At 39.4% G+C, this 24,850-nt stretch overlaps 1 protein-coding gene across 1 annotated transcript in view; it reads right to left on the bottom strand.

The window, feature by feature from the left end:
- The window catches only part of PLEKHH2 (pleckstrin homology, MyTH4 and FERM domain containing H2), a 61,188-nt gene that overhangs the window by 16,069 nt on the left and 20,269 nt on the right, over nt 1–24,850 (bottom strand). The window contains exons 3-18 of the mRNA XM_035111207.3: nt 24,685–24,747; nt 20,508–20,657; nt 19,613–19,696; nt 18,506–18,587; nt 15,107–15,289; nt 12,233–13,206; nt 10,475–10,550; nt 9,700–9,794; nt 8,917–9,061; nt 8,433–8,569; nt 7,728–7,838; nt 4,975–5,061; nt 4,034–4,192; nt 3,139–3,219; nt 1,843–2,022; nt 1,142–1,250 (exon numbers count right to left, since the gene is read on the bottom strand). Coding sequence (XP_034967098.1) covers nt 1,142–1,250; nt 1,843–2,022; nt 3,139–3,219; nt 4,034–4,192; nt 4,975–5,061; nt 7,728–7,838; nt 8,433–8,569; nt 8,917–9,061; nt 9,700–9,794; nt 10,475–10,550; nt 12,233–13,206; nt 15,107–15,289; nt 18,506–18,587; nt 19,613–19,696; nt 20,508–20,657; nt 24,685–24,747 — 2,716 coding nt within the window. The remainder of the gene's footprint in view (nt 1–1,141; nt 1,251–1,842; nt 2,023–3,138; nt 3,220–4,033; nt 4,193–4,974; nt 5,062–7,727; nt 7,839–8,432; nt 8,570–8,916; nt 9,062–9,699; nt 9,795–10,474; nt 10,551–12,232; nt 13,207–15,106; nt 15,290–18,505; nt 18,588–19,612; nt 19,697–20,507; nt 20,658–24,684; nt 24,748–24,850) is intronic.

Raw genomic sequence — 24,850 nt, 5'->3', positions numbered from 1 at the left:
AAACAAAACTATTCGTCGTCGTCATCTTGGGAAAAGGAACCATTTCACATAAGGCAAGATGTGTGTGTACAAATAGTTCAGCATAATACCACATATGTTTTTACTAAATCTACATTCCCCCCTGTGCTCTTTCCTCAAAGCATTATGCAACCATTTAAAAAAACACTATTTGAAAGAAGTAGCAACAATGCTTCCTAAATGTTATTTTATTTTTGAATGGGCAAACCCCCAAATGATGTACATGATGATTTGAAATCCTACGTAGGAGGCTTCAGTGTGTACTGTTTCAAACTTCTAGGGGGCAGAAATATCACTGTATTTTTGTAAAATGTTAATAGGCCCCTGCTACACCACTCCTGTCTAGTAAAATCACAGTGCTACTGACAGTGTCAAGAGTTTAAAGCTTTGATGGCTTAATTGAGACAAAGATTTTCTATCAAGTCTAACTATGACAGGTACGTTGAAGAGATATTTTTAATAAAATCAAATAGGTATATGTGCAAATCAAATGAAACAAGTTGAAAACATTCTACATATACCAGGTTTTCAGTTTGAAGAACTGCACCCGATTTCCCCTTAACTAGGGCTGGGGAACTTTTTTTAGGGGGGATCCATGCTGGCAGTGGCTGAGGCCACCCCTTTTCTCTGTCTGCCATCCATTTTCTCCCCCCCTTCTTTGTCCAGCAGGTTGCCAGGGAAAAGAAAGATTGCTTGGAGAGAATTTGTTAACCCATTTCCTCCATTTTCAGCGTTCCTCCCCTCCTGCTCTTCTCTCCCTCTGGGCTTCCCCATCTGCGTGAAATTAGGCTGAGAGCCACAGGTTGCCCAACTCGTAGAATCATAGAATTGTAGAGTTGGAAGGGATCTTGAGGATTGTCTAGTCCACTCCCTGCAATGCAGGAATATGCAGATGCCCCATACAGGATTCAAACATGCAACCTCATGCAATAGACAAGGACTGCAGCCTCTTGTATTTGGGAGAAAACGTCCTATGTGAGCTTTATGAAAACTACAAGGTGGCATTGTATTTACAATTTAAAAAAATGTCTGGAATAATAGCTTATTTTCTTATTTGCCAAGTTTGGAACAACTACACAGACATATAATAAGAACTAGTTTGCAATAAAGGAAACTGACTTACTGGGTTCACCTTCGATATTTAACAACTTGCAGACAAGCTGTTCAAACTCTGTCCCAACATTTATATTTGTGCTTCCAGCAGCAACTGTCAAATGATAGAGCCAAGTGTCCTAGAAAACAAAACATTTTATAAATCAGTTTTAGCTTATATTTATTAATTAACTAGAACAATCTGGCATAAGCAAAAACCACACCATTGTAGACCAATCTACTTCCAAACGTAAGTTGTTGGTATTCAACAAAGTTTTACTGAGAAGAGGCCCACTGAAATTAATGCAGAAGATTTACTCTGAGTAGAATTTAGTAGAATACCACATTTTGTATTTAAAAAACCATTTTTGTTAAGTATAAAAACCCATTCTACATCCCAACATAATCAAAATATTTCTAAAATTCTCCAATTTGCTTTGCTTCCAGCATACACACCCACATGATTAATACCATATAGCTGTATAGCAATCTATAGACCATATAATAAATACTTAAATTGAAAGATGTTAATATTCCACACACACCCTCAGCTTCTGAGGATAAAGGGGAACTAAAGAAGCCTGAGGCTCACTTCAGCTCCTTCTTGTAACACTCAATTATGGTTTAGCATTATGCCTGAATCAGCACTATGCTGCTTACTTTCCCCTTTGATATACATTATTCTATGTTCACTATTAAAAATTGACTAGAGACATAGAAACCATTTGCTACCTTCTCATGCTTGGATCCTATAAGAAGGTAAGTGGGACCTTGTTCTTTAGGGTGGATGACGATTGTATAGTGTGTTGATAATAGGCTACGGCCACTGGCCTCATAATCTTCATCTGAATCACAGGACCGGTCAACTTCTTCAACTTTAGCCTCCCAAAGTTTTATCTGGCCTAAAGGAAACTAGAAACAAAGACATCAGGTACGGTAAATGAGAAAAGCATACTGGTAGAAAAACTGACAAACATCATACTAGGTTCTAGTTACAGGTAGGTAGCCATGTTGGTCTGACCTAGTCGAAACAAAATAAAAAAAATCCTTCCAGTAGCACCTTAGAGACCAATTAAGTTTGTCATTGGTATGAGCTTTCGTGTGCATGCACACTTCTTCAGATACTTCTTCAGATATGTTCTTCAGATATCTGAAGAAGTGTGCATGCACACGAAAGCTCACACCAACTTAGTTGATCATACTAGGTTGTTTGTGTATATGTGCATGTAGGGGATACCAGTGGCAGAGCCCATTCTGGGGGTAGGGCGTGCTTCCCGGGGGCGGGGCACACGTTCTGGGGGCGGGGCGTGCCTCCCGGAGGGGCAGAGCATGCATTCCAGGGCCGTGGCATGCCTCCCAGAGGGGCGTGGTCCACGTTCCGGGGGTGGGGCACGCCTCCCGGAGGGGCGTGACACACGTTTTGGGGGCGGGGTGGCACCCGCGATGGCGTCCCTTGGAGCCTGTCCCTACGCCCCTGGGGGATACACCCAGTTTAGCACTATTGTTGCCGCTGTCCTAGCAATAATATACACACATTTCCTACCTACGAATGTTTCCTTCATCCAGAATTACAGATTCAAGTTTTGTTTTCTGATAATAAATGCTGAATTTATGAAATTACCCCCTTTGCACCTACTCACACAGTCTCAAGAGAACTAGGAAATGACCTGGGACTTCCGACCTTGAAGTCACAAGTACAGTGGTGCCTCACTAGACGAATTTAATTCGTTCCACGGGTCTATTCTTATAACGAAAAATTTGTCTAGCGAATCCCATAGGAATGTATTGAATTTTTTTTAAAAGAAAATTTGCCCATAGGAACGCATTAATTGAATTTCAATGCATTCCTATGGGAAACCGCGATTCGCTAGACGAATTTTTCATAAAATGAACTTGTCTAGCGAGGCAACCTCCGCTAGAAAAATCCTTTCTTTAAGCGAAAATTTTGTCTTACGGGGCGTTTGTTAAGCGAGGCACTACTGTAAGTAGAAATAAATTCTAATACCTTAATAGGTTAAAAAGACATACCTTGTCTTCTTGGCTGCGGAAATAATACAAAGTTTTTCCAACCAGCATACACCACACTCTCTTCGAATATCCATGTTTCACCTGCAAGTGGATAAATTGAAGAATGCCTAGTATGCACTGAGTATGATCCTAGAGATTCCTGTACTTCATTTTAAATACACAAGGGACCATTTTCAATGATAGAAATGTTGGAATGGTTTCTCCACAAAGCAAATATCAGATTCAGACGATTGCAGTGGAGAGAAAATGATTAAATTTCCCCTTCATGCCTGCTCTGATCACAACTGCTAGTTCCTCAAGCTTATATTATTTGTATTTCTTAAGAGTTGAACGCAAAGAGGCATTTCATGTCACATCTAGTTTGCCCCTGGGAATTCTCAGAAAAAGCCCAGGAGCATGGTGAGCTTTTCCAGGAAAGAACAAAAACCCAGCCTTGAGAAGAATGCTCCCAGCTGTTCTTGCTCAAGCAAACTTTATCCTCAAGGTAACAGGTTGTGCAAAAATATTGTAATTTCCTTTGGCTTCCAATTCAATGAACTGGGCCAGGAGACAAGAAATTGGAAGCCCCATGTACCTTTCCAGGAAATAACGCTTCTGGGCATGCTCAGGAGTGTCCAAGTTTAAGAATAAATCGACAAAGCCTTTACTGTCCCCAACAAGCCCTCTCCACCATCAGACCTCTGTCCCTTGCAAAAGTAAAGTTGTTTGGAGCGTACTGACCAGCAGTAGCTAACTCATTGTACTCAAATTTAGAAAAGGTTTGGGCTGTGAATTGGGGGGGTTGCTATATTCCCAAACTCCTATTTCTGAAAATCACCTTCATCTCTTAATTCTGCTAAGAATTTGCTAATTTACAAAAACAAAGCTGATAGCACTGGAGAATAAGGATTTCTACCTTGGTAAGCAAGCCTTTCATGGCAGGTTTGACATCTGGTTGAATGAAAAGTGGACTTGCAGCCTGTACTTTAAGAACATTCTGCAGAACTTTGATCCATTCTTCTAATATGTTTGGGGAATCTGCAGTCAAGTAATAGGTTCGTTTTTCAGTGGTCAGCTGTAAAGTGATGGAAGAAATAACCTTGAACTGTGGTAATACAAATCATCCCAACCACATTCTACTGGTACCTACATTTAAACATCAAGTACGTAATAAGAGATTGAAGTTAACCTGGTTCTACTGGGGGGAGAGGCTATTATGTATTTTAATTAAACAAATGTTTCTTTACAAGTCATCAACAGATAGTTATAAATTCTCAGAGTAAATTCTTAAAGGATCGTTCAGTTTCCATTCCAGGCATATCAAAGCCTCCTGAAAAATGTTGTAAATCTTATCAGAAGTTATTTTAAGTTCCTTCAAAATTTCTACTTGATGCTCTACCTCTACCCCAACAGGAGCTTTCTAATGCACTTCTGGAGACACCTGGAGCAGTTAACTGTGGACTCAGTGCTTCACATGCCTGCGGGTTTGCTCAATGGCTAAATAACTTGGTCTTCATTAAGTGCCATCCCATATTATTTTCCTTTTTAATCTGGATTTACTATTTTCATGGAAAATCCAGTAATTAAAAACACCCCCTGCAGAAACAGTAAATCTGGATTTAATGAGGAAGAGGGAATGAGGTGGTATTTTGATGAGGATGACATTATGTAGAAGCTGCAAAAAACGTCTATGGATGAGCAGCACCTAGTCAATAAACGGCTGAGTGGAAGTGCTCTGAGTTCTACTGAAAATTCATTGTGCAACACCAGTAAAGTGCCACTAAGAAGGGGTTTGTCCCTCTGCCTGTGTGGTCAGAGAAGGCCAAATTCTTTCATTATAGAAAGTTAATGAAGTACCTGGACTGTTTGCTTTCCATCACCTCTTACAATACGGCTGGATGCATTTAGTTCAATCTGACCTTGGGGTTTACGTATTACATCACTCTGTAGGAGAAAAAAATGAGAAAAATGAGACTAATGATTTTCCCCTCTTTTAATTGATCTGATGGGATGAAAGGACTGCTAGGGATGGAAGAAACATCAAAAGGACCAGCTTCCCTCTTTCTTCACTGAAAGCATGGCCTTCTTGTCTACTTCAGTGCCTCCTCACCAAAAGGTTTGCCTCCAACAAAGGGCTAAGAAGACAAGCTGTGAAGCCAGATACCGTATGTCTCCCAATGACACAGCCAGAGCCTGGCTGAGAACTCATTGTGGCATCAGCTACAAATGTTGTTGCCCTGGAAATTTTCAAAAATGTTCTGGAAGAATGTCAGCATCTTATGTTATCTTAATTATTGTTGTGACTCATCTAGAAGATCCTCCAGCCACAACAAGATGTTCTATTGAAAACAGAAACCACACATAAAACTCTAATAGATAATGCATTTGACTTATGAATATGCTTTAGCTCCAGATCCAACTTGTGTTCTGTGGGGTCTCAAATTGAGCATCCCCGTCCTATGGATGCAGAGGGTGGGATACTAATCTAGCAACAGGACAATTTATGTCTGGGAACTTTCAGCTGTTCCATGGCAAGTTGTTTAAAACATAACATTTATTAGCATATGCCACCAAATGCATGCTGTGCAGTGGAATGCTCCACCTTGATTTGACCACATTCTGTAATGAAGAAGGTACAAAATCTGTTCTGGATTTAGCTGTTGGGTCAGGAAGAACAGACACACCTCTAGATGTGAGTTATTCCTCCTTAAATCCAGAGAGAAGCTATGTCTAGCCCTTGTCTGCTGAAGATAACAGGAAGTAGCAGTAGCTATTGGAACTTGGGTCATATTATTATTATTGAAGCAGTCTAATTCTGAACAGACTATGCCCATGTCTCTGGACATTTTTGATAGGAGTGCATATTTGATTTGTTAAAGAATGCTTGCATTCAAAATGAATGTGTCATGGGCCATTTATCTGGTCATCTAAGGATTTTGGGGGGACAGAATTCCTCCCCAAAAGATGTGCCTAACAGATGTGCCCTAGGCAAGGTAAAGCGACTGACATATTTCTAAACATACAAATAAAAAATGTGCCTAATTATTATCATTTCTTAAATCTGTATACCACTCTTCATCCAAAGATCACTGGGCATTTCATAACAAAAATGCAAAATGAGTACACAAAATGCATAATAAAACACGAACAAGAACAATCCTATAACCCTTCCTCCCACACTTTTAAAAGGCCATAGATTGTTTAGTCAGCCAAAGATCTAGTTATAGAGAAACATTTTTGCCTGGTGCCTAAAGATATGTAATGAAGGCCCAAACAGACAGAATCAAATTTCTTGACAAGTTCTAATGCATCAGTTCTACACTGGAATCTCCTTTTGAAATTCTCTTTTCGATGAGAACAGAAAGGCTACAGCTCAGAAACTTCTGATCAATAGGGGAAGGGGCATGCATAGCTTTGGGCAAAACGGTCCCATGTTTATTCTCTGGTGTTATTGGGTAGGGCCAAAACCTTGGAGACACTAGATCTTGTGCAAAGAGGAGACTGGAAGCTTTTGCCCTGTTCTTTGCAACTTTGGACAAACTGTGGTTTACTGAAACCAAATTAAAATCTTGACTTATGAAGCTGGCTTGTTTCAAGAGAACATAGGCTAACCACAGTTTAGGGTTTGGAAGTAACCAAGTAGAGGAAGAGGAAGCACATGAATGAATCACTTAGGTTTGTTCCCATAAAGATAACCATAGTCTAGTGGTTTTCGACCAGTGTGCCGTGGCTTCTGTCCCTCTTTCCTTCCCTCCCTCCTCTGATGCTTTCTTGCGTATCTGCCTCCCAAAGGCTTGCACAGCTGTTTGTTGCAGCAGCCCTGGCTACAAGCTCCGGAGGTGAATGATGCTCTGAGGCTGGTCAAGGGGTGCTGGTTGCCAGGAGCTGAGGTGGCCTCAGAGTAAGCAAGAGGGCAAGTGAGCCCAGCCAACCACTCTGCCAGCCCTTTTTATTGGGAATGGACAGACAAGTCCCAGGCCTCTGTAGGGCAGTGTAAGGTGGCACCTCTCTTTCGGGTGGGGGGCAGCTCAGAGACCAGGGGCGGCAGCAGCGGCTGCCCGGAGGACTCTCGAGGAGAGGAGGCTGAGGAAACACTCCACAAGGGAAGGTGTTCAAAAAAGGGTGAGACGCTGCCAGCTCTGCACGCAAGGGGTGATACAACTGGGCTCCTGAGCCCCATAGGGGTGCCGCAGACTCTGCCACTGGCAACACGGGAAGGCCCAACAGGAGCAATTACAACAGTGGCATATGAGCTGTCCCCAGGCAGGCTGTGGCTATGGCCAGACTCCTAATGCACTCTGGGGCTTTTGGAAGCACACACTAAAACTGAGGATGTGGTGGACTTCTGTGTCCTTCCCAACACGGCTAAAGCTGGCTTGCTTAGATCAGATAGGTAACACAAGGGGAAGTCTCCAAATTCCAACTTGCTACATGTTCCTCTTTCCCTCCCTTTTGAAGAGAGAAGAGTTTTCCAGTGGTCAACTGACATTGTTATTCTATCATAAGGTCCGCAACCAACCAATAGATGCCCAATGGTAGGCTAATTTGCAGTAATTGATGCATTCAAACTCATAATACTATAAGCAAATTACAATAAAGTACTTGCTTACCGGAGATTTGTAGTACAGCAATTCACCTCCTTTGAGTACAAACCACCGTCGTTTCCAAGTCTTTACTTTACCACCCATTTTCAACAAATATCCTGATTTTTCCAATGGCTCCTATAATTTAAAAGGCATTTTTAATGTGTTGAAGGGTAATTATGATTTATTTTACTTCCCTTAGCTATACAACTATCTGTAATGTAGAAGTGTAAAGCTTGATTGATCTGCAAGTCTTACTTGTGTGAGTTAATAAGCCAAAGCCATGGAAAAGCTTCATTGTCCATAAGAAAGAACCCACCATCATATATTTCCAGTTCCTCATTGTGAACACATCTCTACCAATGCTCTAATTTGGTACATCTTGCATCAGACTCCTAGGCATTTTGCAATCCTACAGCTGTATTCTTTTGTCTCACAAACATCTGTGGTTGGGTGGGGAAAATCTCGAAAGTCCAGGAATTTTAAAATGGGCATAAATTGTCAGTGTACTGCTGTTTTCAATTGTATTTTGATTGCTCCTCTGTCCACTCTCTTTCTCTTAGTAGCCTATTATGTACAAGAAAAGGTAACAGGTATAATGAGAGATTATGCAGGTTTAACCTCATAGAGAAAGATGTAGGAAGAAAGTATTAAGAAGTGTGGATATCACTTGTGCAGATATAGCCTAAAGAACCAAGGGGCCTGGAATAAAAGAGGCTGTACATTACTCACATTTTTCCCATTATCACTAGATGATGAGCAGGTTTTAGGCAATTTCTGTTCAGGTTCTGAATAATCTGTATCTGTTGAGTAGGCATCAGGAGGAATAGCATAGTCGCCTTCTGAGGTCATTGAAGACAGAGAGACCCCTGAATGCAAAGCAGATAATAATATATTTCCTGCTTGTCAAAATTCAATCCTTGTTAGCCTTGTTAGAGCTTAATCAGTGTCAAATGTGAGTTGTACGAACATTACTATTACTGTAACAGTTTTCCCTTTAGAAAGGTTGGAGATGTTCCAGAAACAGGAAAACCTCTTTAGTTCCCAGCTCTCTAAAAAAACAGGAACTGCAATAGTCATGTTCCATAATGCTTCTCTGGGTTACCACATCCAAGCTATTGTTTGTCCAAAAATGCACTGATTGAGAGATATTGGGAGAACCCCTAGAACACTTATACTGATTCAAAAGTATTGCATTCATATGCCTTATGCCCACCTCGTTTCATAGCCCGTGGACTACCTGGGCCACTTCTGCTTCGAGAGTCTGATTCAGATGTCCGTGAACTGGATCGGGAACTGTCTTCTTCTTCAGACCCAGAAGAGTCATCCAAGAAAGGGTTGTTGCTGATTTGTGTTGCTTTCTAATAATGAATATAAAATTAATGAAAATAAAATAAAATTCAATTTACAAAGGAAATTCAGATGGTTATGGAATCAGTACAAAGGAGAAATGGGGCCCCGATTCCAAATTATTAAGGTATGCCATAGAAGCAACCCTATACATTTTTGTGGTATGGGAATGTTTGGTGGCTGGCTCTTTGTCTCTCCTCTTATGCTTCTACCTTCATTTACCAGAAGATAAAAGCCCTGCCACAGCTAAGTGGAATATTGGAGATTGTTATCCAACATTTGGTATTTCGCATTCACTTTCTTTCCATTGGTATTTCTGGCTCTACTGTATTTAAATGTTACTGGTATGTTCAGGTTTCACATCTAGTGCATGAAATAATAATACTGTATGTGACTGGAACGCTCCACCTCTTAAATATTTTGCCATTTTCATTTAACAATTTAATGCTCATCATATTCTAAAAGATTACTGGAAAAGAACTAGTCAATCATTGTAACCTGGGATTCCAACAGTAGGATCCCCACTACAACAATTCCAAAGAAGTACCAATAACTTTTCAAGCACTTTTTTCCCCTCTGAAATGTAATGTTTTTGAAATAGACCGCAAGAGTTCATCCCCTAAATACAACTTTTAAATCAAAATTTTACCCCTTTAAGAGTGGTATAGACTGGTGTAGTCACATTCTTGTAGATTAGCGATGTGTAAAGTCCTGATGAGGAATATGAAGCTGAAGAGGTGGAACCTGAAATAAAAAATAATTAATATACAGACTGTGTGTGTGTGTGTGTGTGTGTGTGTGTAAATATATATATATATTCTGAAAATGCTGAATTACTTAGGGAAATTTTTCAGTGAATAAAGTAATAGCCGAATAATTAGACCAGGCATAGGCAACCTTGGCTCTCCAGATGTTTTGGATCTACAACTCCCATGATCCCTAGCTAACAGGGCCAGTGGTCAGGGATCATGGGAGTTGTAGATCCAAGACATCTGGAGAGCCAAGGTTGCCTATGCCTGAATTAGACTGTCAGATACAGATGTACAAGTTCTAAGAAGGTAAAACAACATGTGGACAAAATGCATTCTATGAAATTTATACATTTTTGATATGTTAATATTTTTAAACTGAACGAAGAAAAGGAGTTAATTAGAGCAAATTTTAAAAGCTAGTAAAAAGTAATGTAAACGGTCATGAATATAAGAAGCATGCTTGATCAGATATATAACTTAATATATATAATTAAATAAGCAAAACATTTTCCAAAGACAGATTTGTACCCTTTTGAGACCTTTTATTTTCACAAATAGGCGAGCAAAGAATTTTTATCCTGTTACCCTCAGATAAGTCTCAATGAGTTGAAAAATATGTACTTGATAAATAAATTTAAGATTTCAATCTTCATACAGCTTTCTCACACTTACTTTTATTGAAAGAGTCCGTGTTGAAGGCCTCAGAAAAGCGTAAGCCTGACTTGGCTACAGCATAAATTCTGCTTTCCTGATATACAAACAGAGGTTTTTAGAATACATTTGATTAAGCCTTTCCATAACTTTAGGCTGTGTTCACATTACACCTATGGCCCACTGCAACTAAATTCAACTGGGAGCAGAATTAAGTTTCTTTTCAACGTTAAGAAACATTTTAACAGCTGATGCCAAAAATTGATAATCTGTTACCGTATTTGCATATTTCTGCTCTAGTTCTCTATTTTTGAAGCTATTCGTTATAAAATGTATTTTTTTCAGACATTGCTGCATTTTTTTTAAAAAAAATAGCAGCATTTTATGATTTTGATGGTTCAGGCAGTGGCTCGGCTTTTTACATACAGTTACATAGTTATATAGATATTTCTTTTCCTGATAGTGTTTGTATGGTTTTGTCATGGCCTTTGACTAGTACAACAAAGCTTATTTTGATTATTAGCAACATAGCTTTATTTGTTCTTTACTGAAATATTTGTAGTTGAATACCAATTTCTTCATATGGTAATATTTTAAGGTTGTTTAATAATCATGGTTAAGCTTTAGGATGGTATCTAATTGATTTGTTCAACCTTTGTAAAGATTTCCATTTACCATTCACCCAAGGGAGCTTTCCCACCTCTTCTCTCTCCATATGTGTCCGATGCTGTCCCCACATCTTGGTCTGGAGGGTTGGAGGAACCCCCAGAATGGCACATGGGGGAGAAAGGTCCACTGAGCAAGCAGAAATCCTTCCAGAGATAGAATAAGTTGGATACTGCCCATAAGCTCTCTTTAGTAGTCATTTATGTGTTTTCCACTATATATTGCTATCAAAATTTAATTAACCTATAATTTCCAAAGCACTTATTATAGTTCCTGAAGTCAACAGGATGTTTGTTTGTTTAAGTAAAGGTGCTTTTAGGACAGAAGCTTAATGTGTTTAGAACAGTGTTTAGCTAAATGTGTTTAGAACAAATGCATACATTTAAAAAAAACCTTCCACAAAATTGCATATATTAATAACAACTACCTGTACTACTCTTTCCCTCAACTCTCCCTATCGCTTTCACTATGTAAGTCACAGCAAACAGCAATATTCTAAATATCAAAAAGTAACTGAAGGGAAAACACAGGAAATTATAAACTGTGCATGTCAGTGGCAGCAAATACATTTCTTTGCATTTCCTACTCGCTCGTTTTTAAATGCACTCTGGCCATACTATATGAGATGGAAAACACTAACTTCCCACACCCAGCCCTTGATTAAATAAGAATAAGTAGTAAGTTAAAGTTAAAGTGGAAAATCTAGTAAAGGCTCTTCAATCAACTCATCTAATAGTGCTGTCGCGTCCTGGTAAAATTATATGACTTGTTACGAAAAGGAAGGGAAAATATAAAGGGTTTTAAAATACATTATTGTTAGTCCCACTGAAGTCAATGACAAATTTCATGAACTTGTACTGATCCTAGTCGAGCTTCTAATCTGTTCTCACATATTCTGAAGTATAAACCAAGATTTATTTATTTATTTATTTATTTATTGCACTGAAAAATTAACACTTGTAACTATTTCATATGTGGTCAATTCTGATGAGAGATGACATGTGCTTTCAATGAAGCAACATATGCCCACTTTTATGTTGATAGCAACATTTAGAGGATAATTTCCCCCCAAAAAAGTGGGAATGTAACAAACTGGATTATGATTTCATTTACCCAAGAGGGGAATCGATGCAGTGGAGGAGTAGGTGGCTTGCTGCTTGTAGTTTTCCTTGCATCATTAGAGTCCAAGGCTTCTACACAATGAGTCTCGCAGGAGTCATAGGTAAACAATTCCTCATTGCAACTAATCTCCATCTTCTCCAAAACTTCTGTACTTTCCCCATCCACTTGATCTATGTCTGTCTCCTGAGGCTTAAAAGGACGTATCATGCTTATAGCATTTCTGTTTCTGCCAAACATTTTGTCCGAACATAGAGGAGGCTGGCTGAAATGTTTTTTTGCCAATGCTGCACTGAAAGTAAAGATGCTAGGAGTCCTCAGTTTTGGAGGCGGCAGATTAGATGGAGAATCAAGTTGTCTGCCAGACACAGCGCCTGCTGCCAGCATCAGTGCTGGATGCTTAGGAGCTAGAGCTGGCGTTAGAATTGGACTTGGAGTATTTGCCTCACTGGAAGAGGATGAATAATCTAGCCTGTGGGACTGAAACCTCTTATTCAGTTCATCTGAAAAGCTATCATGATCCTTCTTTTCACTGAAGGATTCCAAGTTGCTCTTTCCAACTAGATGGTTCTGGTTTTTCCATGGAGACCCTTGTTGCCAAGAATATAGTTTTTTGCATATGTTTCCCTGAGCTTGGAAGCTCTCTTCTTCCAAAAAAGAACTGCTGTCATCTGATGCTGTCAAATACATTTCACTTCCAATTCTGCTATAGCCTGTGCCTTCTTCAGATGTGTGACTTGAAACAGTGGATACGCACCTAGATTTTGATCTTCCTTTTCCTCCTTCCTCCTCATCAGAGCTCCAGTCACTTACTGTAATGCAGGAGTTCTTTGATACATTACTATCTAGGTCTTTTGACTTTACTGCTTGCCTTTGTTCTGGCATACAAGAGCTATGTTGTAGAGGTTTCAGAACTCTATTACTCCCATACATTTGGCCAAGAAGAGATGTTTCCTGGACTTCTTTCTCTGGAAAAACAGTAACAGCAATATGTTTGGAAAAACTACTTTTAGTGAAGGCAGCAGGCTGTAATTTATAACCATTAAGTTCATCAGTTGAAATGCACCTTTGTTTTCAATCAAGATAATTGTGATATACAGCTTACCGTATAGTTCCATGTATAAGACGCCGCCATGTATAAGATGCCCCCTATTTTGAGGGACTCCAAATTAAGAAAACACCCCTCAGCATTACCCATGTATAAGACAAGCCCCAATTTCAAACCTAATTTTTTGGTTAAAAAAAACCCTAGTCTTTACACAGAAAAATACAATATGCAAGTAGTATACAATATTATGTGAAACATCGGCAGCTTCATTCTAAGAAGATATGGTCAGATCTACAAATAAGTGGACCAAATCCCTGTAGACTGAGACGTTGGTTTTAATACTCCACTAGCTTTGTCAAAATGACAACTTCCTGCAAATAGAAAACTAGTATAGAAAAAAATGGAGAAGGGCAAGGCTAGAATCTTATTTCCAGAGGAGTTAGGGTTAAATTTTGTACATGGAGTTAATTTTGTATGTGGAGGAGCATTCAAAAATGGCTCTCATCTGCAGGCTGAAAATGTAGAGCACAGCGTGTAAAAGTGAACCCAAAGAAAGCTCTGTCTGGGGTTTTGCAACTAGCCTAATTACTTTTTTATGTCATACAGTGTTACTTTAGACAATCTGAAGGAGGGGATGATAACAATGAAAAGGCGTATCTCCTCTGACCATTCTACTAGTTTCTCCAGTTGTCTGCTGTGACTCTTCTGCACTGCAGCCCAAATATCCAGTCCTTGAACTGCTGCTGTGTATGTCAGCCTAAGTACACTTTCCTCAAGTAAGAACCAACTAAAAGCAACAGCTTTCACTTCCAAGTATACAGGATCAGAAGGAAAGTGTAATAGAAACTATTCTTAACCTACAACCTAAGGTACAAACAGTTAGGTCAGAGTACTTCTGCATAAACTAAGTGACATTTCAAACCTAAAACATTTGCAGCAACATCATTGCACTTGGCAAATCCAGAGTAGCACCCCTGCAATGTAAATGCCAGATGAGTTCATCCTATCCTAAGCTCTCAGTTGCTGGTATTATGACCAGTATGTTAACGCATTTGAAAAACAAGAACGCTATTCCTATTCAAATGCAAGGACCCCAGGTTAATTAGTTTGTAGATAAGACTGAAACTGTTCTAATGTTCACATTTAAATTTTTGATAAAACGAACACTGTTGGTCAAGACAGAAAATTAAAATATGCAACCCTTGTAAAATATTATATGACATATTACAATGAGCAGAACACGATGACTAAGCTTAAAATTATGAAGTTTATTAAAAATAAATTTCTGCGTCAGTTTCTTCCTCAACTTAAATTAGATTTTCAAAAGTTTAACGCTCTCAAGACCAGGTGGCATTCCAGGAAAAACACTCTCGAGTCACAAAGCAGGGCCAGTGCTATGTGTGGCCTGGGAAGACTTCTAAGGGCCACATAGAGACGCATGGTGGGCTACATTTGGCTCCAGGCCTGAGTTTCCCAATCCCTGTTTCAATTCATGGGAAACACCTAGATTGTGTTTTCACTCATGAGTTCTGTAAGATGCATGTAGTTTTTAAAAGGGTGGTATTTCTGGCCAAAGTTGGTCAACAGACCTGCTTGTTATGATGCAGTTTGATAACCAGGGTCCCCAACCCAGTATCTGTGGGCACCATGCCCCCAGCAAAGTCCCCAGACTCTAAGCTTCTTTTTAAAATAATTAAGTCTCTAGCCCTCCTAGAAATAAAGTTAGAAATAAAGTTCCACTGGTATCAATGTAAATTATTTCCAAGTAAATCTGTTTAGGATTGAATTACTGATCATTCTGAAAATTATACCCCAAATACCTAGATTGCTATTGCCTTCACTTAGTTCAGCTTGCTTTGATGAGGAGCTGCTTGTATCGTCAGGCTTAGGAACTTGCTGAGGACTTCTTGCTCGGTTCAAGAAGCATCCGAAAGTCAAACTGCTCAGTCGTTGGCCTTCTCCAGGCTTTTGTGCTGAAGGAACAGATTTCTTCCCCTGAAGTTCTGTGCAGCAATAATTCAAATACCAAGATTCAATATATTCTGTTGTTATACACTAAAAGATTTCTTATTTATCTTGAATGCTGTAAGATCCAAGAATTTTTATATTAGCACCCATGTTTACCCGAAATTCTTTCTTTGATATTTCTATTGACTAAAGTGTGGAAATAAATAAATTCATAATACAGTGGTACCTCTAGCATACCCTCCAACTTGAAAAATCCGGGATCAGCGGCTGCACGGCACCGGACGTCGCTTCTAAGCGGCGGCGCGGCACCGGACGTCGCTTCTACGCATGTCCAGACATGCGTAGAATCGACTTCCGGTGCCGGGCTGCCTGTGTCTGCATGTGTGGGCACCAGAAATCGCTTCTGCACATGTCTGGACATGCGCAGACAGCCGGGAGCTGGGACATGGCTGCCGGCAGGAGCTTTACGGGATATTTACGGGATATAATCAATTCGGGTTAACAGCGGGAAACGGTAACAAAGTACGGGGGTTTCCCGCAAAAAACGGGAGACTTGGCAGCTATGACCTCTAGTTACGAACTTTATTTGTTCCGGAGGTCCGTTCTTAACTCGAAACTGCATGCTTTCGCTAATGGGGCCTTTTACTCCCGCTGTGCCGCCGGCACACGATTTCTGTTCTCATCCTGGGGCAAAATTCTCAACTCGAGGTAACTCTTCCAGGTTAGCGTAGTTTGTAACCTGAAGCGTTTGTAACTCGAGGTACCGCTGTATGTATTTAATAATTACAAAAAGAGAATAACAGTTGGGAGTGACAGACATAGATAGATAGATAGATAGATAGATAGATAGATAGATAGATAGATAGATAGATACACCCACCCACCCACCCACGCACAATTCTGTTTCTCAATGAGCAAAATTTAAGGAAGAAGTGGGAAATAAAATAAACTGCATCAGTGTAGATACAGAAACACAAAAAGAAATAATATAAATCTGAAGATGGCACATCAGTAAACTCAGTCTTTCTTTCTTTTTCTTTTCTTTTTTTAAAAATCAGTCTGTTTTTTCAATTGTCCTTGGAGAGAGTGATAACATTCAACTCCTGAAAAGATACCCTGGTTCTTCTTGTACTTTTCTGACCCATAAGGGTTCATTTTTCTAAGCAGCTGTGTTTGCACTGATGAATTCTTTAGCCAAGATGAACCATAAAATATTTCACTCAAAGACTGTACATGCACTTGTAGGGGAAAAACTGTTTCTCATCAAGGCAAAAAAGCAATTCATCAAGACAAAAACAACTGCACAGAAAAAATAACCTTTATTGGCCTGAAAGGAACAAGAAGAACCAGGATATCTCTTCATGAGTTGAATGTTATCACACTCTTCATGAACAACTGAGAAAACAGACTGAATTTAAAAAAAAAAAGACTAAACAGTTGAAACAGATTTTTGTCTACTGATGTGCTATCTTCAGATTTATATTATTTGGTTTTGTGTTTTTGTATCTTCATTGATGTAGTTTATATAAAGATATATAGATTATTCTAGGTCTTGTAATTGTTTATGCTTTGACTTCTAGGGATCCTCATTGTTTTCGTTTTCTGACTTGGTATAAGGCAGCTTTTATTCCTATACTGGTTTTGAAAATGTATATTACAAAATCTTTTTATTTGGTTTTAAATCAGCAAAACCCTCAATCTGATAATGACTGTAAGCATTGCTACAGATCAGAAGAGACAAAGACTACATAATTCTGATTTACAAGCTTTCTTTCAAGCATCAGCAACATATTTGTCCTTTCTACTGGAGCCTTCACAGTTATCACTAGAAGAGAATATGCAAGTGGAAGGACTGATACAGCTATTATATATATTTAAGCCATTTGAAACTTCCTTTCATAGAAGTGTCTCAAGGCTGATTTAGGAATCATTGCCACCAAATAATAATAATAATAATAATAATAATAATAATTTATTCCTCAGCCACATAAAAAATTGTGGCCGTGTCTCATGATCATCCAAGCAACTCATCCATATCTGAAAATTCCAACATTACAAAATGTACATATAGCAATTTTCTAGATACTTCCTATGCAGATGGTTAGAAAATAAGCAGAAAAACAACATCTGAAGGAATCTTAAGTCTAGGTTTTAGAAAATGGCACAAACAAGTAATCTAATTCCACTGTGGCATCTACCTAAAAATGAAAATTGCAAAGGATAAATAATGCAAAGGAAGCTAGGGGTCCCAACTTCATATATTCCTATTATGGACATGAGAAATATATGTACCAGGTGATTCTCACAAATAGTGTAGCATGGGTTGCTAGCACCCGGGGCAAAGCAGGTATTGCGCTCCCTAGTGTGCTGAAGTGAGTGGAAGCGTCTCTACTGAAGCTCAGGGCAATGGGCAGAGGAAGCTGGCTGTGAGCAGGATGGAGGTGCTGGCTGTTGCCCAGCCATCAAGGCACCTCCATGAGGTACTGCTGCTGTTGCCAGACAGAGCCACAGAGAAGTGGTGCATGCGCGCCTCCTCGGGCTATGGCGCCACCACCACGTGTCTGGCCATCCACCCATATCCCCTGCCATGGACAGGGTGCTTGCAGCCAGCCTGGCACTGCCTAGCTGTGAGTCGAGGCAACCCACTTGTAGCTTGTACCAGTGCAGCAGACCTGGGCTCGAATGGGAGAAAAAAGCGGTGTGTGGAAGGACTGATTTTGTGAGCAGCAAAGTTCAAGAAAGGGGCCCGCAACAGTAGCCAAGGCTCAGAGGTGGGGAAGCATCCCTCATCCAACTTGTGCCCGGGGCACAAACATTGGCATGGAATACAACCTGTTATAAATACTTACAACCTTTTTCAGCCGTGGGCCCGTCCACCGTCCCTCAGACCATGTGGTGGGCCGGACTATTTTTTTTGGGGGGGGGTGAACAAATTCCCACAAATAACCCAGAGATGCATTTTAAATAAAAGCACACATTCTACTCATGTAAAAACACCAGGCAGGCCCCACAAATAATTCAGAGATGCATTTTTTTTAAAAGGACACATTCTAGTTATGTAAAAACACGCCGATTCCCAGACCGTCCACGGGCCGGATTGAGAAGGCGATTGGGCCACATCCGGCCCACAGGCCTTAGGTTGCCTACCCCTGACTTACATACTCAATGTAAAGGCATGCTGGCAAATGTTCTAATAATGAAACACAGTACATAACACTTAAAGCTGTTTTCAGATAATCTTCCACATCTACCTTGCAATTTAGTCTGCAATATCCTCATCTCTTCAGTGTGGTTTTGATTTAACATGCGAAGGTTCTGATTTTCCACTTCTAGCTGAAAGCATATAGACATAAGCTCCTTTTCATGAGTAGAAACACTGAAAAACATTGCACCCAGAGAAAAGCCATTTCCCCCTATCTTATATGTATGAATAGTTCAAAATACCGCTTCAAGTAGGTAATATCTTTGCCACATCCGAAAACAATATAATTCAAAAGTTTATCAGAATTGCAGTTGTTGATCTCAATGCTTATTTAGTGAAGTAATAGCTCAGTTGATAGAACATGAGACTCTTAATCTCAGGGTCGTAGGTTGGAACCCCACGTTGGGCAAGACTCTTGCATTGAAGACTAGATGGCCCGTGTGATCCCTTCCAACTCTAGAATTCTGTGATTCTGTGATTTCAGTTTCTAGGTTCCTATTTCTTCATTTTAAAAAATTCTACATGTTATGGCTGCCATAAAATCTCAAGACAGAAAAATTCTACATGTTATGGCTGCCATAAAATCTTAAGACAGAAAAAGGCACTAAAACCAACCCATTCTCTTCATCATCAACCACCTTAAATCAAATGTACTTTCTTATTTCGAATGCACAGAAAGGGGGAATCCTAAATATCTTTAAATTCCCATTCTCTGACGCTTTGGAGAAAAGCAGTTACTGCATCTGGGATAGCACATCCTCTTTTCAAACTGCCTATGTCCCACAGATGACTTATATATGTGTGACTGACCAGAAGGACTAGTAAATACTTTTACATATCAGTAAAACTGCTGTACTTATTTGGAAAGCTGCTAATAACTCACTTTTTCATTTTTACTAGTGAATAGATAAGTTGGGAAATGGCAGTTGAGTGCTAATGGAACATGAATTAGTCCACTAAGATTTTCATCTGTGCATAGTTTTGAGTTGCCATTTTGTTGGCAGAGGATCAGTGAACGTCATAATGAATAAAACTAACCATTTAATGCCGGCTACATTTTCAAGCATTTAATTTTTTTCCTACTTGTACTGGTACATTTCTATTGATTTCAAGTGTTTGCAGCTCATCTTTGATACATTTTTCTCACAGCACTCACCTCATGGAGCTTGACAGTCACCCATTCTTTTATCTTAGCAGCTTTTTCTTCTATAATTTTTGCCTCTTGTATTCTTATTTGATTCTGAAAAAAATGAGACAGACCCAGCTCTTTTGCAACTTGCATTCTTGACCCCAAGAAACTTTTTTTGTCCACCCAACAATTGCCATTATGCAATTAAAGCAATATCTGGTGCTTAAGAAAACAGCCGACAACTCTCATCCCCTTACAAAAAGCCACTCTTGTAGAAACAACAAAAACCAATACCTCCACTAAAAATTCCGATCCTCAACCACAAAAGTGACCCCAATCTCTCCTCCAGCTAATGAGAAAGCATCAATTGCCCTTGTACAAGTTTTATAGGGCAGGAATAAGACATCAGTACATCAACACTATGGCTGATATTGCTGTGCTGGGACTAGATTGGATATCAGTGCTATTATGGCAACACATAAATATATGTTGGCAGTCTCAAGTCTGATCTTCTGTGAAGCTGCTTTATGAAGTTCTAAGAATTCCACCCCGCCCCTCAAAAAAAGGAACAGTTGCTCCAGAAATAAAAATAATACAGTGTTTCAAGAAAGCAGAAAGTTTGTCCCCAACACAATTTTTGAAAACACAATTTTAAGGGCCCAAAGAACTAGAAAAGGTCCCATTTAAAAGCTCCTTCTCAGATGCATGCCATGCAATATAGTAATCCACATTTACATTTCTGATCAAAATTTGAGATATGAATAGATTTCTTTACAGAATCTGATTACCGTACTTTTTCCAACAAGCCTTTCAGTGGAAGAAAATCTAGAAGGTATGGATTCTTTTCCCTACTTCGGTTCTTATCTGTTATACAACAAATTATAATTGTAGGTAACTGAGGGACAGCCATATAATTTCCAACCTGTTCTGCAAGCTGCTCTTCCAAATTATGTATAATGTCATCTTTCTCCTGCACCAGTATCTCCAGATCTTGACATCTCTTATATAGTCTTGTCTCTGACTCACTGGTTTGGACATTAGCAGCTTTTAGTTTCTCCTCCATAATTTGCACCTAAAAGTTAGAACATAGCACTATATATGAAAACTGTTTACACCACAGAAATAAAAGTAAGAAGAGAACCATGTATGCCGCCTTGAGCTGCTGGAGGGAGGAGGGTAATTTTGGTAATTCCCCCTTTCCTTTGCAGCCCCCAGGTCTATTTCCCACACAGTTCTGGAGGATACTCTTGCTGTCTGGGATAACTTTTTGGGTGGACACCACGGATTGCAGGAGGAATAAGCAGAAATCACCTTCCACTTCTTCCATCAGGAGGACAGTTCTGTGAGTAGAGTACAGTACCTCCAAAGAATAGTCTGAATCACCAGTACATACAATGGTGAATGAACACCAGTGTTTTATAATTACTATTAAAAAGTTTAGCAGGGATTATTTAAAGCATGCAATTTATTTTGAACTCATAGAGAAAATGTTTTAACTATTCCTGAAAAAATAGAAAGCAGATTACTTTTAAGACAGAAATCTGTTAAACTGTTTTCTGAGTCAAATTGTCTAGTCCACCAATATTGTTGCCTGCTTGCTCAGGGCATTTGTGAGCTGAGACTAGCATCTGCCATTGCACTGTGCTTAACCAACTATGAAATCCAACAGCTGCTTTAGCTGCATGCACGTTCCCTCTGCAAAACACCAGCATGTATACACAGAAAGTGATGGCCCCTTGCTAAGATTCCCTGGTTGGGGAACAGTGAACCATTGGATGTGCTGACAATCTCAACACTCTCAGTTATCACATGAGTTAACCTTCATTTCTAAAATTTGTTTACTATGTGAAATGAGATTAGATCTACTTTGCTTTTCTACTATTTACTGTAAATGGCATTTCCACAGTGGTTTTCATAGGGATTCCTTATAGTAAAATTGTACAGCCACCTTCTGCTATTTTATTTTATTTATTTTATTCTGTTTAATATACTCAGCCTAGTAAGGGAATCACGGTTCTTCCTGGCCCATTTCATCAAACATAAATTCCAGAATTTTGAATCAGGATCCTGTAAGAACCAGTGCAAAAAGTGGAGGAACTTCCATGAATAATCAGAGCAGCTGGATTGTAAGGTTATGAGTCTGCTGGATCAGGCCAATTTGTTCTAGCACTCTGTTCTCACAATGACCACCCCCTACTTTTCACAAACATGACAGTGCTGTTCACAGAACGCTGCAAGCAGGGCATAAAGGTCTTCTGCTAGTACTGCATGCATTCTGCCTCTGAACAGAGGTATTCCACTTAGTTACCCTAGTTTGTTTGTTTATTGCTATGGTACTTTTCAGGATAAACCCACCAATGCAGCTAACAAAAAAAAAGGTTAAAGGCAATACAAAACTACATAAAAAGGTAATGGAAGAGATTAATAGAACCGATTACAGCAATATTCAAAACATCTTCAAAATCTAAACATCTTCAAAAGTTTAGTTAATAGCCACCGAGTGATCTATTCTCAGTGAATCTGTCTAATCCCCCTTTAAAGTCATCTAATCCAGTAGCCATCACTACATGCTGTGGCAGCAAATTCCATAAGTTAATGATGCATTATGTGAAAAACTAATTTCTTTTGTCTGTCATGAATCTACTGCGAATGGATTCACTGGATGACCACAAGTTCTGGTACTGTGAGAGAGGAAGAAAATCATTTCTTTCTACTTTCTCCAAAACATTTAAATAATTCCACAAACTTCTATCAAGTGTCCCCTTAATTGCCCTAAAACTAAAAATTGAAATAGTCCCAAATATTGCACAGAATGTGCTCTAATCCATGGATCATTTTGACCTTTTGTATATTTTGTATCTTTGCAACATCTGAGATGGAGTGACCAAACTGATACAACAGATAAGATTCCCAGCATAGATACACATTATGAAGGTCCTGCTTATGTAACATGTCTAATATTAATTGTATTATGTTTTTGGCTAAATATTTAACAGTGCCCTGGTAACCGTTGCATGGATAATTCAATCAAAGCGTTATTTGTGAGATCTTCTCAAATAATAGGGGGTGGGGAATTACTTAAAAGTAAATTCCATGAAATAAAGGAAAGCAGTCTCGTACTCAAAGTTAAAAACATCATTTGAATTAGTGCTGCGCTGAACTTTTATGGTGTTCAGATTTAATGCAATTTTGGACTTTTAAAAGCATTTGCATTTCTTTCACAATTATTCACATGGATTGTTCCACTTAATCTGCTACGTTTTGGAGGAAGGGAACTGAAGAGAAAGCATTCACAATATCCAGACATCAGAGACAACATTCTCGGGCAATTGCACAGGTAGCTTTGTTTCATGCCAGCACTGCTTCAGAAAGGTTTTGCCTTAATTGAGGATCATACCCACACCAGACATTTAAAGTTTTCCCAAAGAATAATGGGAACTGTAGTTTGTTGAGAGTGCATCCCCTTTTTCCCCTAACACCCATCCCTTTGTGAACATTTTTTTTCACTTTTTTGCAAAGAGATGGGGAAAATTGCAGAAAAGAAAGGGGTGCGAGTTTCACTGGGCAAAAACATTTGCATGCCCCTCTAACCAGTTCTGCTCAAGACTATTTTGAACTCTTCCCTGACTACTTTATACTGTACCATGTGTGGGCATGAATGTTTATAAAAGACAGAATGCAGAGGAGAAGCTGATTGCAAACTACCAATTTATTGAGTTAAAAAGTTTTAGGGCCAACCTTGTAATAATTTGTCAACAAAGACATTTACAGGCACAGAGCTTGTCTATTTTAAAAAAGAACAATAAATAAATTTAAGTCCTAAAACACCCTCTTCTCCTTTTATATAAGCATAGCTTATAATAGAGCATGTGGTCAAGTGATGGAAAAGCTGAATATGCTTAACAACTCTGCTAAAGATAAAAGTCAAGGCTCAGTTTTCTATAAATTGCTAGCATATTTGCAGAGGCACTCAGGCTAAGCCATGAAGGCATTACAAGGCAGGCATACCAAGAGGGAATCATGCTGCTCACAGTTGATATTATCTTCCTATTTAAATTCAGACTCGTCAGGGTTTCTAAGACATTGAATCTGAAGACCCAAAGCTTCTGTCCATAGCAAATTTGTAATCTCATAAGTTTATGGAACTGTCTCCACTTCTACCTAGGATTTCTTCACACTAGATGCATTTTCTATACAAATTTCATGTTCATGTAGGAAATTGTGCACACCATCACATATGATGATCCCAAATCTGTTGTTTTGCAATTTGTAGACACAAAGGGCTCTATTTCCAATCAGAGCTTTCTGGTGTATTCCTATGGTAAAATACAAATGTATGCCAACAGCACTGGAGGGAAATTGTGGCAAGCAACCATAAAAATGGCTTGTGACTAGGTGACAAGGAGCAGCCTCCTTTCTTCTATTTGCTTCTGGGAACTTCACACACCTATCTGAGATTTTAAAACATACAAAAGTGCTTTAGTCCCAATAGAAACAACTTGGCTTCACTGTGGAAAATCTCTGGCATTCATCTGTAACAATCCTGGTTTATGGGAAGAGCCATAGCTCAGTGGCGCAGCTTGTATAAGGTCCCAGGTTCAATCCATAACATCTCCCAGAAGGGCTAGTAGTGGCTTAAACGCTGGAGAGCTGCTGCCAGTCAGTGTTGGCCTGCCGGAACTCCTGAAATAGGGCTGGTACAGGATTCGTTGGATTCTCAACTGGCCCTATTGTGTCAACCTGGGAGCTGGCATAGCAAAAATGCTCCCCCCCCCCATTTTTCCACTCTGGCAGGCAGGAGTGGTGGGCCTGTGGAGGTGCTTATACTGATCTATTAAGCCCTGCTCCTGCCAGCCATGGATTTTGATTGCCCATTAAAACTTGACTGAATGATGGGTTAAAATATGATTTTAAAATATAAATACAGGTGGGGACCATTTTGCACTCATCCAATTGTTGTCACCACCAATGCAGGAGTCGTTTTCAGCCCCGGAAGGGGGCAGAACCGGGGGGGGGGGGTTTGCCTTTAAAATAAATTTACATTAGGTTAAATTCAGAACATTGTTGCTACTGTACATAATTCTGCATTATGAACATACCTGCTGAAAAGCTTTTTCTGCTTGTCGATCTGCATCAATCACTTGCTTTTCAAGCTGCTGCATCTGTAAAGAGATATTTTAGTAATAATAAAAATGAGATGCATGCTCCCTTGGTTGCTATCAATGGAAGTATTCTTCTTCGTCATAATATATAGCACTTTTTCTA

This window comes from Zootoca vivipara, chromosome 3, assembly GCF_965207765.1.
Source record: "Zootoca vivipara chromosome 3, rZooViv2.hap1.1, whole genome shotgun sequence".
Lineage (NCBI taxonomy): Eukaryota > Metazoa > Chordata > Lepidosauria > Squamata > Lacertidae > Zootoca > Zootoca vivipara.
Note: the sequence above shows the minus strand (reverse complement) of the source record. Positions and strands in the feature narration are given on the sequence as shown.